Source organism: Strongylocentrotus purpuratus, unplaced genomic scaffold (assembly GCF_000002235.5).
Source record: "Strongylocentrotus purpuratus isolate Spur 01 unplaced genomic scaffold, Spur_5.0 spur5_scaffold_21, whole genome shotgun sequence".
Classification (NCBI taxonomy): domain Eukaryota; kingdom Metazoa; phylum Echinodermata; class Echinoidea; order Camarodonta; family Strongylocentrotidae; genus Strongylocentrotus; species Strongylocentrotus purpuratus.
Window position 1 is genome coordinate 24,393,215 of NW_022145607.1, and position 13,826 is coordinate 24,407,040.

Here is a 13,826-nt window from a genome sequence, read left to right on the forward strand (position 1 = left end):
CAACCAAGCACCCAGTTGTCCAAGAAGACTAGCACGAGAGAAAAAGAGAAAAAAGGGAGAAGAGATTGCCTGGCTACCATTAGTTCCAAATTCCCCTTCATACAGTATAGTGGTTTCATTTTCGAATTGAATAGACCCATTATAATTATTAAACATAACACACACACATTCACATGACTCTGACCGCATTTCTTTTAATAGATATGAACCATACAAAATCAAAGCCAAACCCTTTTTTCTCTTATTAATCTTGGAAATTGTTTATTACAAAGGCCATTCTGATTCTTTCTAACCCGTTCAAAAGCAGAGGGGAACACGGTTTGAGAATTACATGAATTTCATTTCTCTCTCCCTCTCTCCCTGTCTTTTCTCTCTCTCTCTCTCTCTCTCTCTCCACCCCTTTCTCTGTCTTTCTCTCTCCTTCTCTTTATCTCTTCTTCTCTATGATTTAACATGATTGGGTGACTAGGCTGTATGAACGTGCGTTTTAACGATGAAGACAGTAACTCTAATTGACACGATTGATTAGCAGCATATGCATGTACGGATATTACGGTTACACGTATCGTAATATATACAGTATAGTAGTTTCGTTTTCGAATTGAACAGACCCATTATAATTATCAAACATAACACACACACATTCACATGACTCTGACCGCATTTCTTTTAATAGATATATGAACCATACAAAATCAAAGCCAAACCCTTTTTTCTCTTATTAATCTTTGAAATTGTTTATTACAAAGGCCATTCTGATTCTTTCTAACCCGTTCAAAAGCAGAGGGGAACACGGTTTGAGAATTACATGAATTTCATTTCTCTCTCCCTCTCTCCCTGTCTTTTCTCTCTCTCTCTCTCTCTCTCTGTCTCCACCCCTTTCTCTGTCTCTCTCTCTCTCTCTCTCTCTTTATCTCTCCTTCTCTATGATTTAACATGATTTGGTGACTAGGCTGTATGAACGTGCGTTTTAACGCTGAAGACAGTAACTCTAATTGACACGATTGATTAGCAGCATATGCATGTACGGATATTACGGTCACACGTATCTTTTTGTTGATTACAAAGGCTCATAATTCCGGAGGGTTGGACATTCAGAAGGTTTGTAATGGGAGTCATGATTTCGAGAAAAAAATTGTATTAAAGAAAACAAAATTAAGTTGGAAGTTAGAAGGCAGTTCCGGGGGAAACAACCAAGCACCCAGTTGTCCAAGAAGACTAGCACGAGAGAAAAAGAGAAAAAAGGGAGAAGAGATTGCCTGGCTACCATGAGTTCCAAATTCCCCTCATACAGTATAGTGGTTTCATTTTCGAATTGAATAGACCCATTATAATTATCAAACATAACACACACACATTCACATGACTCTGACCGCATTTCTTTTAATAGATATGAACCATACAAAATCAAAGCCAAACCCTTTTTTCTCTTATTAATCTTTGAAATTGTTTATTACAAAGGTCATTCTGATTCTTTCTAACCCGTTCAAAAGCAGTGGGGAACACGGTTTGAGAATTACATGAATTTCATTTCTCTCTCCCTCTCTCCCTGTCTTTTCTCTCTCTCTCTCTCTCTCCACCCCTTTCTCTGTCTTTCTCTCTCTCTCTTTATCTCTCCTTCTCTATGATTTAACATGATTTGGTGACTAGGCTGTATGAACGTGCGTTTTAACGATGAAGACAGTAACTCTAATTGACACGATTGATTAGCAGCATATGCATGTACGGATATTACGGTTACACGTATCGTAATATATACAGTATAGTAGTTTCGTTTTCGAATTGAACAGACCCATTATAATTATCAAACATAACACACACACATTCACATGACTCTGACCGCATTTCTTTTAATAGATATGAACCATACAAAATCAAAGCCAAACCCTTTTTTCTCTTATTAATCTTTGAAATTGTTTATTACAAAGGTCATTCTGATTCTTTCTAACCCGTTCAAAAGCAGAGGGGAACACGGTTTGAGAATTACATGAATTTCATTTCTCTCTCCCTCTCTCCCTGTCTTTTCTCTCTCTTTCTCTCTCTCTCTCTCCATCCCCTTTCTCTGTCTCTCTCTCTCTCTCTCTCTCTCTCTCTCTCTCTCTTTATCTCTTCTTCTCTATGATTTAACATGATTTGGTGACTAGGCTGTATGAACGTGCGTTTTAACGCTGAAGACAGTAACTCTAATTGACACGATTGATTAGCAGCATATGCATGTACGGATATTACGGTTACACGTTTTTTGTTGTTGGTTACAAAGGCTCATAATTCCGGAAGGTTGGACATTCAGAAGGTTTGTAATGGGAGTCATGATTTCGAGAAAAAAAATTGTATTAAAGAAAACAAAATTAAGTTGGAAGTTAGAAGGCAGTTCCGAGGAAAACAACCGAGCAGCCAGTTGTCTAAGAAGACTAGCAAGAGAGAAAAAGAGAAAAAAGGGAGAAGAGGACTGAGAGCAGGAGAACAAAATGAAAGGGGGGGGGGGGAGAGAAAGAAGGGGATAGGCTGGAGCTCGTAGTGGTTTATCGACGGATTGAAATGCAAATACCCCCCCCCCCCCCGCCCAGTCCAACATAATTATAATGGTCAGACACTTTATTCTTAAAGATCATCGCTTCATCATCTCCAACTTTGATTTGTAGTACAGGCTCAAAAGTGTGAATCGCTGCTAAATTAACGATACATATTCAAAAGGTGTACTAATTGTTAAATATTTTTTATTTCATTGATTTCTGTATTTTCTTTAAATCTGTCCTATAGCATCTGGATGTCACCATGCCTGTGTCTCTCGGTGAGTGGCGTGTCGTGTCAGGATTGGCACGTTTACACGTCGGCGGAAGAAAGAATATGACTACAACCACTTTTCGAGGAAACTTTTCAACTTGATCAAAAGAGCCAAGAATGTTCAGTCACCCAAACAAAACTCAGAATGTAACACTTCTCAGACTCGGTCACAATGTGACGGTCAAGACTGTGATGCTGTCAAGGGGAGTGGATCCTCATGTGATGTAAAAAGCCCCGGACCTAACGAGGTATCTTACTCTGAGTCTTCGTGTGCTGAAAACAGTAGTTCTCCAACGGCAAATGAGACCAACCCTGTCCGTGCTACCACAGACATTCAGAACCCAGATCCCCGACCATGTACGGAAGACACAGTGGACGATAGAAACATCGCCTTCAATATCATGTCACCTGAATATCCCACCAAATCATCTCAGATAAGTCAAACAGACCAACCTGAAGTTGGCACATCGGAGTCGTACTCACATGTACCTGCAGCAGTTCCTGGTGAGCCAGATCGTATCAAACTAGACAAGGAGGAGACATCAAACTCTGCACCGTCGGGGATAGAGGTCCAATCGTTGGGCTTATCACCTAAACCCAGGCAAGATACAACGACAAACACCGAGCAAACAACACCATCTATTAAGGTATGATTGATATTTTAAAAATGTCACTTGTCCTAGAACCACCCCTCTCACATAAATAAACACACAACCAGACAAACAAAAAACTTTACAGCGCGTCTCTGAAAAAATGTAAACGAAACCGAATTCAATTGGTTATGTTGAACAAAATGTGAGCTGTAAAGTAAACTTCCTTGCTATTCATAAAGTATAAAGTAATATACACCGATCGCAGTAATCTACACTGGAGAACCTTGTTTTTAAAATTTCATGTCAATTTGCATTGTAATCAATAATAAAAATGCCCTTTACTCTTAGACAGAAGTCTTATTGATTCGTGATTCTACTTGTTTTTTGACAAATAATGTCTAATCATCGTTTTAAAAAGTGTCTTATGTCCATAATTGTCCTCCAGAAAGTAACGGAATATCATGGATCACCGACCTATCCGGTCCTCGGATCAAGAACAACCAGCGGTGAAGCAGATGCAATCAAAGGGAATGACTGTCCAGACATGACCAACATACTCCTATTGAGATCCGGTGACGTAGAACAAAACCCTGGTCCGTATGATAAGTAAGCACATGAAAGAGCAACTTATGAAAATTAAAATCCATCAGTCCGTACACAGAATCAAATGACATTCCTGGCGCTATCTTACTTCTAGATATTGAAAAAGCAATTGACAGTGTCTCTCATTCAATGTTGGTAGTAAGTTTATTGACTGTATTCGAATTTTTTATTCGGATAGGAGAAGGTATGTCACTAATTATGGAAATCTCACTAAAGAATTAAATATGGAAAGAGGTATTTTTCAAGGGTGTCCTATATCCCCTTATTTATTTCGTTTTGTTATTGAAACAATGGCATTCGCCGTTCGTCAAAATACTAATATTAAAGGTATTCCGATGGAAGGTAACAATCTGAAAATCTCCATGTTAGCAGATGACTCTACATGTTTCATTAATGGGTCTCCTCTCTCTCTTAATTCATTATTTTGATACCATTGGTAAATTTTCTGTTTGTTCGGGTTGTAAACTTAACATAAATAAATCAGAGGCTATATGGATTGGCTCCAAACGGGGATCTTTACAACAACCATTATCAGAAACGGGTTTAAAATGGAATAAAGAGTTGTTTAGGAAATTGGGAATACTCTTTTCTTCGAATACTTACCGTTTATTTGACCTTAATTAAAAGACAAAACTTAAGTCAATTGAAAATACTCTGAATTGTTGGCGCGCAAGAAGTTTATCCCTAGTTGGGAAGATCTGTGTCGTAAAGACCCTATTGTTGCCTGAACTCCTATATATGTACTCTGTTTTATGTATTAAGATACCAAAATCCTTTTTCAAAACATTGAATACAATTTTGTATAAGTTCATATGAAGTGGGGGCAATGATAGGGTCAAAAGACAATTCATGTGTAATGATTTTTCTTTATATGGTTAACGAATGATTGACCCCTATTCATACGCTATAGCTCAGAACGTTTCTTGGGTTAAGTTGCTACTAGACGATAATTATATAAGCTTATGGAAATCCATTGAGCTTGCTGTTTTAGTAAAGTTTAATAAAGAAAGAAACATTTTAAGGCTCATGCCCCTGACCAAATTTTGAACAAATTATACTCAAGTCAATTAGCTGATTCCCTTCGAACGTAGTTCATTTTTAAAGGGAATTTAATGAAAGCTGAATTTGATATGGCTTTTTCCTCAATTAGTTCTTGTCAATGTATTTGGTTTTAAAAGAATATTAGTTCTAAATCCAAGAATTTTTTTTGTTTTTTTGTATCAGGATTGGATTCATAAAGGAATCATCTTTATTAGTGATTTGCTTAATCCTCCTCACCTTGGTAGCATACTTTTTGAAGAATTGATACTTGATTACGATATTAATGCTAGGGATAGGAGGAAATACAATTTTCTCATGAAAAATGTTCCTTCTGATTGGGTGGTCTCATCAGACCTGAATCATGATGTAATCTTTGATACCTTTATCAATAAACTTGTGCAAGCTAGGAAAGTTCCCAAATATGCTTATAATGTCATTCTAGAGCCACATGTTCCCGAAAAGAGATTAACATTCTGGAAAGAACTTTCTGACCCTAACCCTGTCAATTGGGATAAGATTCATATTGATAATTTCAAATGTTCTATAAGCACTCGCATTTGTTCGTTTTATTTCAAACTATTGCATAAAGCAATAGCATTAAATAACTTCTTGTTCAAAATTAAACAAAAGGATTCTCCTAATTGTTTTTTTTATGCGATAATGAACCCGAGACTTATCTACATCTTTTTATTGAATGTCAGACTGTAAAACCCATTTGGTGATGATACCATTAAAACTATTAATCAGAAGATTAGTAAAGTAGTGAATTTTTCAATATTTGAAAGAATGTTTGGCTATGAAAAGGATATATTTGTTTGACCTATTTATCTCTTATGCTTAAGTACTACATTTATAAATGCAAATTTCAAAGTACAAATCCCAATTTTCAAGGTTTCAGAACTTACATTGATTATAATAAAGATCTTGAATATCGTATTGCAAAAAAGAAAAAAAAATTGCCTATGCACTTTAAAAAAGGGAAGTTTGTTTTATAATGTTGTATAGGTACATGTGCATTTAATTTTCTGCATCTTAGTGTAATTTACTTTTCGTGAGATTTTAATCTACTTTGTACTGCTTTTTGTAATCTTTTATAATTACTTGTAAATATTGTGATTGTATTTAATTCTGTTTCAATAAAACACATTAAAACTTTAAAAAATATAAAAATCCATCAGTCCGTATTCTACTAAACCCGACTTTGGATCTAAGATCACGTTTACCGAACGATAATTCAATTAGACCTCAGACTAATTTCCTTTCTTAATCCCGATTTTGAACAAAGCTTAAGCCCAGCTTCGGGTTTAAATTTACGGAGAATAACAGTTTTTGACTTTGCTGGTAAAAATTAATAATTGGAATTCATGAATGAAATCAAAATGTGTAGAAGTCTTGCATATTCTCATTATGTTTACCCGGTCCAATTATCTTTTGATATTTTGCAGTGTTGTTTGGGCGCTTGCATATTAGGCAATTTGGATAGATATCATACAACAGTAAAAAAGTGTATTCGCAAGTCAAAGAAAATAAAAATGAAAGTTATTTTGATTACAAATCTCGCAAATATTTATAAGCGCTATATGTAATTAATAATTCTTTTTTTGTCTATAATTTAGTCTTGGAAGTCTGACCGAGATTGAGCTCTATCTCCTTGCTGAAGGTATGGATCCCTCAGAATTCAGAAATGTCGGAATAGCTTTAGGATTCACTGAGGCTCAACTAAATCAGTTTGAGAAAGACAAGCTTGGCAACTCCATGCAAGCTTCCTATCAGATGCTTTACGAATGGCGGAAGACAGTACGTGAAAGCAAGGCGAGGGACATACTTGTCAACAAGTTAGAGAGCATTAAGCTCGTTAAACTTGCTGATAGTGTACGAAAAGGTAATTATTACACACATACATATGCACACACACGCACACACACCCCCACCAAACAAACATCAGGCCTATATATGCAGTATCCAACAAAAGTGCATGAGCACACCAAAAGAATAAAGTTGAATATTCAAATGTAACTTCGAAAAAAGTTATATGAGAAAAAACAGGCCATATATTTTTTTAAAGCAATAATGTTTTTAACATTTATGTGCTAAATGTATTGGTAAAAATAAGGTATTCCATAACAACAGTGCAGCAAACTAAGGAGTAGCCCTTAATTACGGCAGCTAAGGTGCTCTGGCACATCGATCTCATGGTCGATCCTCGAAACGCGCGAAATAGTCCTCTGTTTGCACGTGAGATCGACACACGCGTGCATCTAATCCAAAATCTGGACGTTTAAAAAACCCCATCTATTTCGCAATTGCGATCTCTTCCATCCCTTACCTGATGCAAGCCGAAGGTGGCGTTATTCACGAATCCGTAGGCATTGATGGTTCGCCGGGGGTAGACAGTTATTAAGGAGGAATCTCCGTCTATAAAACACGGAAATAAAACATTAGTGCATGAACTATGCGCATAACGATCCAGGAGCGTACGTTTTAAAGGAGAAAGTCGTTTTTACCTCCTTTAGTTATGAAATGGACAAGATTATGTACATTCTTTATGACATTTACCGCAAGATTTGCTTAAAGGGACTTGGTAACATTGTTCAGATGAGAGAAAATGGTGCTTAGGTAGTGACTTCAATGATAGATGTACAATTAATGATAGTCTGAAGGTTTAAGTGAAAACAGACCATTATTAATGATTAAAATTGGAGAAAACTGATCTGATCGATTCCTTTATTCTCCTAACTATATTATTACAATTTAATTACATTTTAGGTGAATGTAAATTGTCACAAAGCAATGAATTGGCTCTATATGACATTCCAGACATTTAAGGGTTGAAAGATTTTTAAAAGCCTGTGTTATGTCTTATTTCCATGGAAAACGGTTGGGAAAATTCAAACATGGTTGGAAGAATTTACTGTTAGAGGGTGTCGCACAGTGACGCCTACAAAGAAAACCATAAATACCTTTGTGGTTTGAGAATTTTTTCAGGATTGTTTGCATGTTAGAGGGTTAGTACATTAGAAGGAATATAAAAAGTAACATTTCATACAAAAAATACAATTTTTTTTTCATCAACCTTCAACAATGTTACCGAGTCACTTTAATAGAACATGGCCCAAAACCCCACTTTTTGACCAAATCGGCTGACATTCTAGCACCGACCCGAGTAAGCCTTCCCTGGGGCAGTGACATCGAGGCACAATGTCAATCCATTACTCAATGTGAGAGCCCCATATCTCGAAAATGATTTCTCAGCCCCTGATCATGATCCGCTCGCAAATATAAATTGGGATTTGGCAAGTAAGTTAAACGTTCATTGATAATACATTTATATAATATATGGTTTATGTTCTAGTTGTTGTTGATGCTGATGATGCTCTTTTTACGTTTAAATACTAGTGTCAATAATAAATATTTAGTCAATTTAGAGACAACGTTCTTCACTATCTCACCACAGGTCAGGTCGGTGATGACATACCGTCAATGACACAGGAGGAAATCAAGCGGGTTGCTGAAGATGTCAAACGCTATTTGACAATTCACCTCTGTCAGATTCAAGCCGATCCACTGAACAGCGAGCTTCTACTTAAATTTGAACGGATCTTCACCAATCTAACGTTGATGGAAGAAGACAAAGGTACCAAGCACAAGACACCGCTTCTTTACGACGACCTCCTCAGGACCGAAGTCAACGGAATCTATCCTAAACGCTTGTTGGTGGAAGGTGAAGGTGGTGTGGGGAAGACCACTCTTTGCGCCAAGATTGCTTGGGATTGGATCCACGGAAAAGGATACCAAGATTTCAAACTTTTCCTTGTCGTCCTCTTTCGCGAGGCAAAGGACAAGACTGTTGGAGAGGTAGTGAAGTCGTATCTCCCAGATGACAATCCCGTCACAGCCAAGCAGCTAGACAAGTACATCCTCTCAAATCCGAAAGACGTCTTTCTTGTCCTGGATGGCCTTGATGAGTTTGGTGTCGATCTTAACAGCTTTCAACAAATCGCCCTGATCACTCTCAATCGGCTGTTCAAATCAGGCACAGTACTAATCACATCACGGCAATGGAGATCAGATGAGATTAGGAAGAATGCCTTTCTCAGAAAGGTGTTTGCCTTCATTGCTGTAGAAGGTTTCTCTACGGAAAACCTCTCTTCTTACATCACCAAGTTCTTTCATCCTGACACAGCATCCGCTGAAGATCTGAACCGATTCATATCAAACAACGATGTGATCAGAGAGAACATGGCCCCCTACCCCATATACACAGCCATGCTGTGCATCATGTGGAAAGACTATGATGGAGAGCGCCGACAGGCAATGTCCAAGCTGCAAACATTCTCCCAGCTATTTGATGAGATGCTTCAATTTTTGGTTGACCATTACCTCTCCAAGCTCGCTGTGCCCTCAGCAGATGCTGATGGAGAATTGGATGAAAATCGCTCGAAAATTCTTCATCATGTAATTCACATTGGTTGTGTTGCCTTCCAGGGTCTTCTCGAGAGACGGTTGATGTTCAGAGAAGAAGAGTTTCAGAGCTGTCCGGGGTCTGTGGATACAGGTTGTAAAGTTGGGGTACTTACTAAAGAAAAGCATATTCCTTCGAGGAGAGACAGAAAACATCATTCCCAATCTGCAGTCTTAGCTGTGCAGTTTACACATAAGCTCTTCCAGGAGTATCTATCTGGAATGTATCTTGCATCTCTTTACAACTCAAACCGTAATGAGTATGACAGGTTGATAGCGAATATCATAACGGAAGCACAGGAATACCGGTACCTACTGTACTTCACCTCGGCCAAGCAGAAGGAGGTCGGCTTGGATATCGTATCTCGTCTCATAGCGCCGACAAGAGAGTTTACATATCGCCGTATTGATGATGACTTCATCGTAGATGTAGCATACGAGAGCCAAGACCAAGCAGTGGCCAAAGCAGTGGCGGAGCATCTCTCCTCTAAATCCAGCAAGACACTGAAGATCACCGAGGAGATGCATGCACACACAGTATCAGGGCAAATTTTCATCATGAATCATCGTGAAGTGGTAAGGAAAGTAACGTCGTTGTAGAAACATATCAATTTCCTCTATGTATGATCACTTTGAGTGATAATTTTTTTATTTGATTTAAATTTCATTCTCTCAGACTTATAGGATGACGCTGTTTGGTTTGAATACTTGACTGTATACATATACCATGTATACGAAAGACGCTTTGAATCCCGATATGTGCTAATAAGGCAATGCATTCTGTACAAACATCCCTTCACCCACATGGTGAAAAGAAGCTTGATAGAATCAGTTGTATTTAATCATGGAGCATATTTAAAACAACTTCTATGGATCTAGCATGTGTTTAACTCTGATCATATTTTTTATCTGAAAACTACAATGTACACGAACAACATTTACTATTATTACTTACAATAGTTAATGAGTATTAGTACTTTAATTTCTTTGTAGGACTTGCGATTTTTTTTGTCATTGCAGCACAACCCGTCTTGCATGTATTTGCAATGAAACCTTGTTTAGTAATATAACACTTTTAATATCACGAATCCCAATATTCTTTGCACGTGTATGCTGTTCAAACCAGTATGATAAAGACACACGGAAAATGGCAAAAACATATTAAAAATCAATATCAATGAAGTTAATTATTAGGATAATCCGGTATTATTTTCATGCGTTTATGTTTCTTGTGTTATTTGTGTACATGTACCTTGTAGGTTCACCTGAATATTGGGAAGCCATGTGGACGGACGGCTTCAGAGGACCTGGCTGAATTCATGTGCACATCACGATCACTGAGATCTGTGAAGATCAAAACTACTATGCATGATGTCTTCTACTCGGTGCTTGCGAATGAAGCAGTCGATTCCAAGGTCAGTATAAATCTGAGTACTACTCAAGTTGACGTATTTTTGGTACATCATTCTTCAAAAAGAAAGGGATGCCATATTCAGTCAGGATCATAGTTTTCCTGATGTCATAAGATTGAATTGCATAGGAGAATAATGGGAAACAAATTTGTTTTTACAAAATTCAATAAGGCATTGTTCATCTCTCTTTTCTTTTAAAGCATCTATTAAAAAAAACTCTTTTATCGAAATAACTACATAATTGATATCAACATGCAATAGGCAATTATTATTGATCTCTCAATTTTGGTCACATTGCAAGTCATTTTTGCATATTTCGTATTCTATTTCGTATTCCTTTAATATTGAAAAGGCTACATTTGTTTCCACTTCACCAACACAGAGATACGTGCACATCCACCATTCGCTACAAAACCACACACACACACACACACACGCACATACACACGCGCACACACACACACGCGCGCACACACACGCACACACACACACACACACACAATACACACTCACACAACACACTCAAAAACTCAAACACAAAGATCGTATAAACACATTTTCATTTTAAATTTCACTTTAAAATTTTCTTTTGAGGCCGCCATCCTAGTCAAGCATCGCTTATGATTGCGGTCTCCTGCACTTTTTCCACATTAACTTCGGATAATACTTTGAATTTACAATAATATGTTAGAGAAATATTAAGTTTCGTTATTATATGTATATTATATAACTAACATTTTAACATGAAGTTTTTATTGTTTGTATATTTTGTATTATACCTCACGTTTATATGTTCTTTGTTATTTGGAAAAATGCGTAAATCAAATCAAATCAAATTAAATGAATAGAAAGCCGCTACTCAAAAATTAAATTTCAAAATTCAAAATTCTACAGCAGGATTGCAGTGCTTCTTCGCGAACTTTCCTTTTATAAAATGCAAAACAATTGGTTAATTTGTTTGTTTTACCTGACTGCTAAGAAAGTATCTATATGCTTGTGAGTAAGCAGCCAGGGGAGTGACGGTTTTAAGTCTTCTCCGATGGACCTAGAATCGAGGATTAATGCCTTACCAGAGGACACTAAAATTTCGACTTGATTTCAAACCCGGGACCTCCCGGTTACAAAACCACTGACATCGCATCTCCCTAATTCCGTTTTCGAGGCAAATAACTTAAAAATATTTACAGCTCGATCGCTTTGCTCCATCGATTTTAAGAAGCGAATGTTAGTTTGGGCGGTAGAGGGGGGGGGGTTGGGCAACTTAACTATTTGTCCCGGGCGCCATGAAACCTAGATAGGCGACTGCACAAGAACAACACTTTCTATAGTTATTACCTTATCTTAATTACAGGCTAATTGTCTGGGAAACGATATTAAAAACCTAACGGATAAAATTACTAATTTACAAGATATAGTGAGAATACTTATTCATAACACACCAACATTCGATCACCCAACATAACTTTACGAATCTTAAATTCTGACATCCCCAGATTTATATATTTGTACTTTAACAAAATTAACTACCAATACAGTAATTATGTTTATATTTTAATGGCCTTACAGTAAATTATTTCGACTAAGTTTTGAGGCATTTGAGGCATGTCAGGAGACAAAATATAAAGTCTTCTTTAAATATGCGTAGAATTTACAATTTTGCATAATTAATTCGCGCTACATTTCTTTTCTAAAATACATATAAGGAATTCGTTAAAAAATATTCCACCTCAGTCCTTAGGGGAAAAGGGAGGGACTTGAAAATTGTCGCAGTAATCTTACATTAAACGACCGAGATGAAGGGTGGGAGGTTCAACTTGAGGTATACTCATTTCGATAGTCAAACCAAATTGGGTGATTTTACTATATACAATATTACGCCGCAATGAAAAAGCAATTATGAAAAGTTGAACGTCTCGGGAAGTGGAAGCGAAAAACGATCTTTCTGTCGGAGAAAAAAAACGAATCTCTTCGTCCTGTTTGTATAATCTCTGTATCCTATTGCAAAATACAAAAAGTTCTGTGTCTATTTTTTCCACATTTGTGTTAATATGAAATCTGATTTTCAAAGTAATTTCTCAATCAAATGTAAGAAACACTTATTTCTTTTGCACGAGAATGAGGATGGCAACTGTATCAACATGTAATTCATTTAGTAATGTCAGCAATTGTTTAACCAACATAATGTAGTACTATTATAACAGATTGAGACTCTGGACATCCATTGTTTTTATCCCCCCTCTCCCATCAGCCTGATATGCCAATGTGGGGAGGTCTAGTGAAATTACCAAATCATATATGCCCAGGAAATAAATCCTCTCCTTTCTGATCCCTTTCTGACCCCCTCCCAGGGTAGGAACAATTTGGGCATTTTTCTGTCTGAAAATGTTTAACACCAAAACAGTTTTACTAATAACTGTGTCCTACCTATGTTGTTTGCATTGTTTCCTTTACCGATATGAGAGTGAGCATCCTCCTCCTTGGATGGCTCTTTTCAAATATGTTTACCACATCCTCCAGGTTGATGTCCTTTTCGTAAAAAAATGAATGTCATAAGTGCATGGGCGGCATAGCATCTTCCAAAGTTAGGGGGCACCAGCAAAACAGGGCACTTTCTGAAAAAGGGGGCACCTACAAAGGGAAACCTCCAAGCAAAATGTTAAGATTTCCAGACATTGGTAAATGGTATATACACCTATATTGCCATGATTGTGATTACATTATAAGGTATAATTTAATTTTTTTTTTTTTTTCTCTTTACCGGGTCCAAAATATTGCTTAAGCATCATATCATACTTAGCAGTTGGGTGTGATAGTATGAATAATCATTTGCGAGGGTACTATTTCAATCAAATGTAATAACAACGTATTGCTTTTGTAAATGAATAAGGATGGCAACTCATCATGATGTAATTTTTACAAATATTGCTAAGTA

At 37.0% G+C, this 13,826-nt stretch overlaps 1 protein-coding gene across 1 annotated transcript in view; it reads left to right on the plus strand.

Moving 5' to 3' along the window:
- Positions 1 to 13,220, plus strand: part of LOC105442880 — a 33,390-nt gene extending 20,170 nt beyond the window's left edge. The window contains exons 2-7 of the mRNA XM_030994256.1: positions 2,813 to 3,431; positions 3,823 to 3,983; positions 6,638 to 6,903; positions 8,476 to 10,058; positions 10,742 to 10,897; positions 13,143 to 13,220. Of these exons, the coding sequence (XP_030850116.1) occupies positions 2,813 to 3,431; positions 3,823 to 3,983; positions 6,638 to 6,903; positions 8,476 to 10,058; positions 10,742 to 10,897; positions 13,143 to 13,220 (2,863 nt within the window). The remainder of the gene's footprint in view (positions 1 to 2,812; positions 3,432 to 3,822; positions 3,984 to 6,637; positions 6,904 to 8,475; positions 10,059 to 10,741; positions 10,898 to 13,142) is intronic.
- Positions 13,221 to 13,826: the final 606 nt, after the last annotated feature.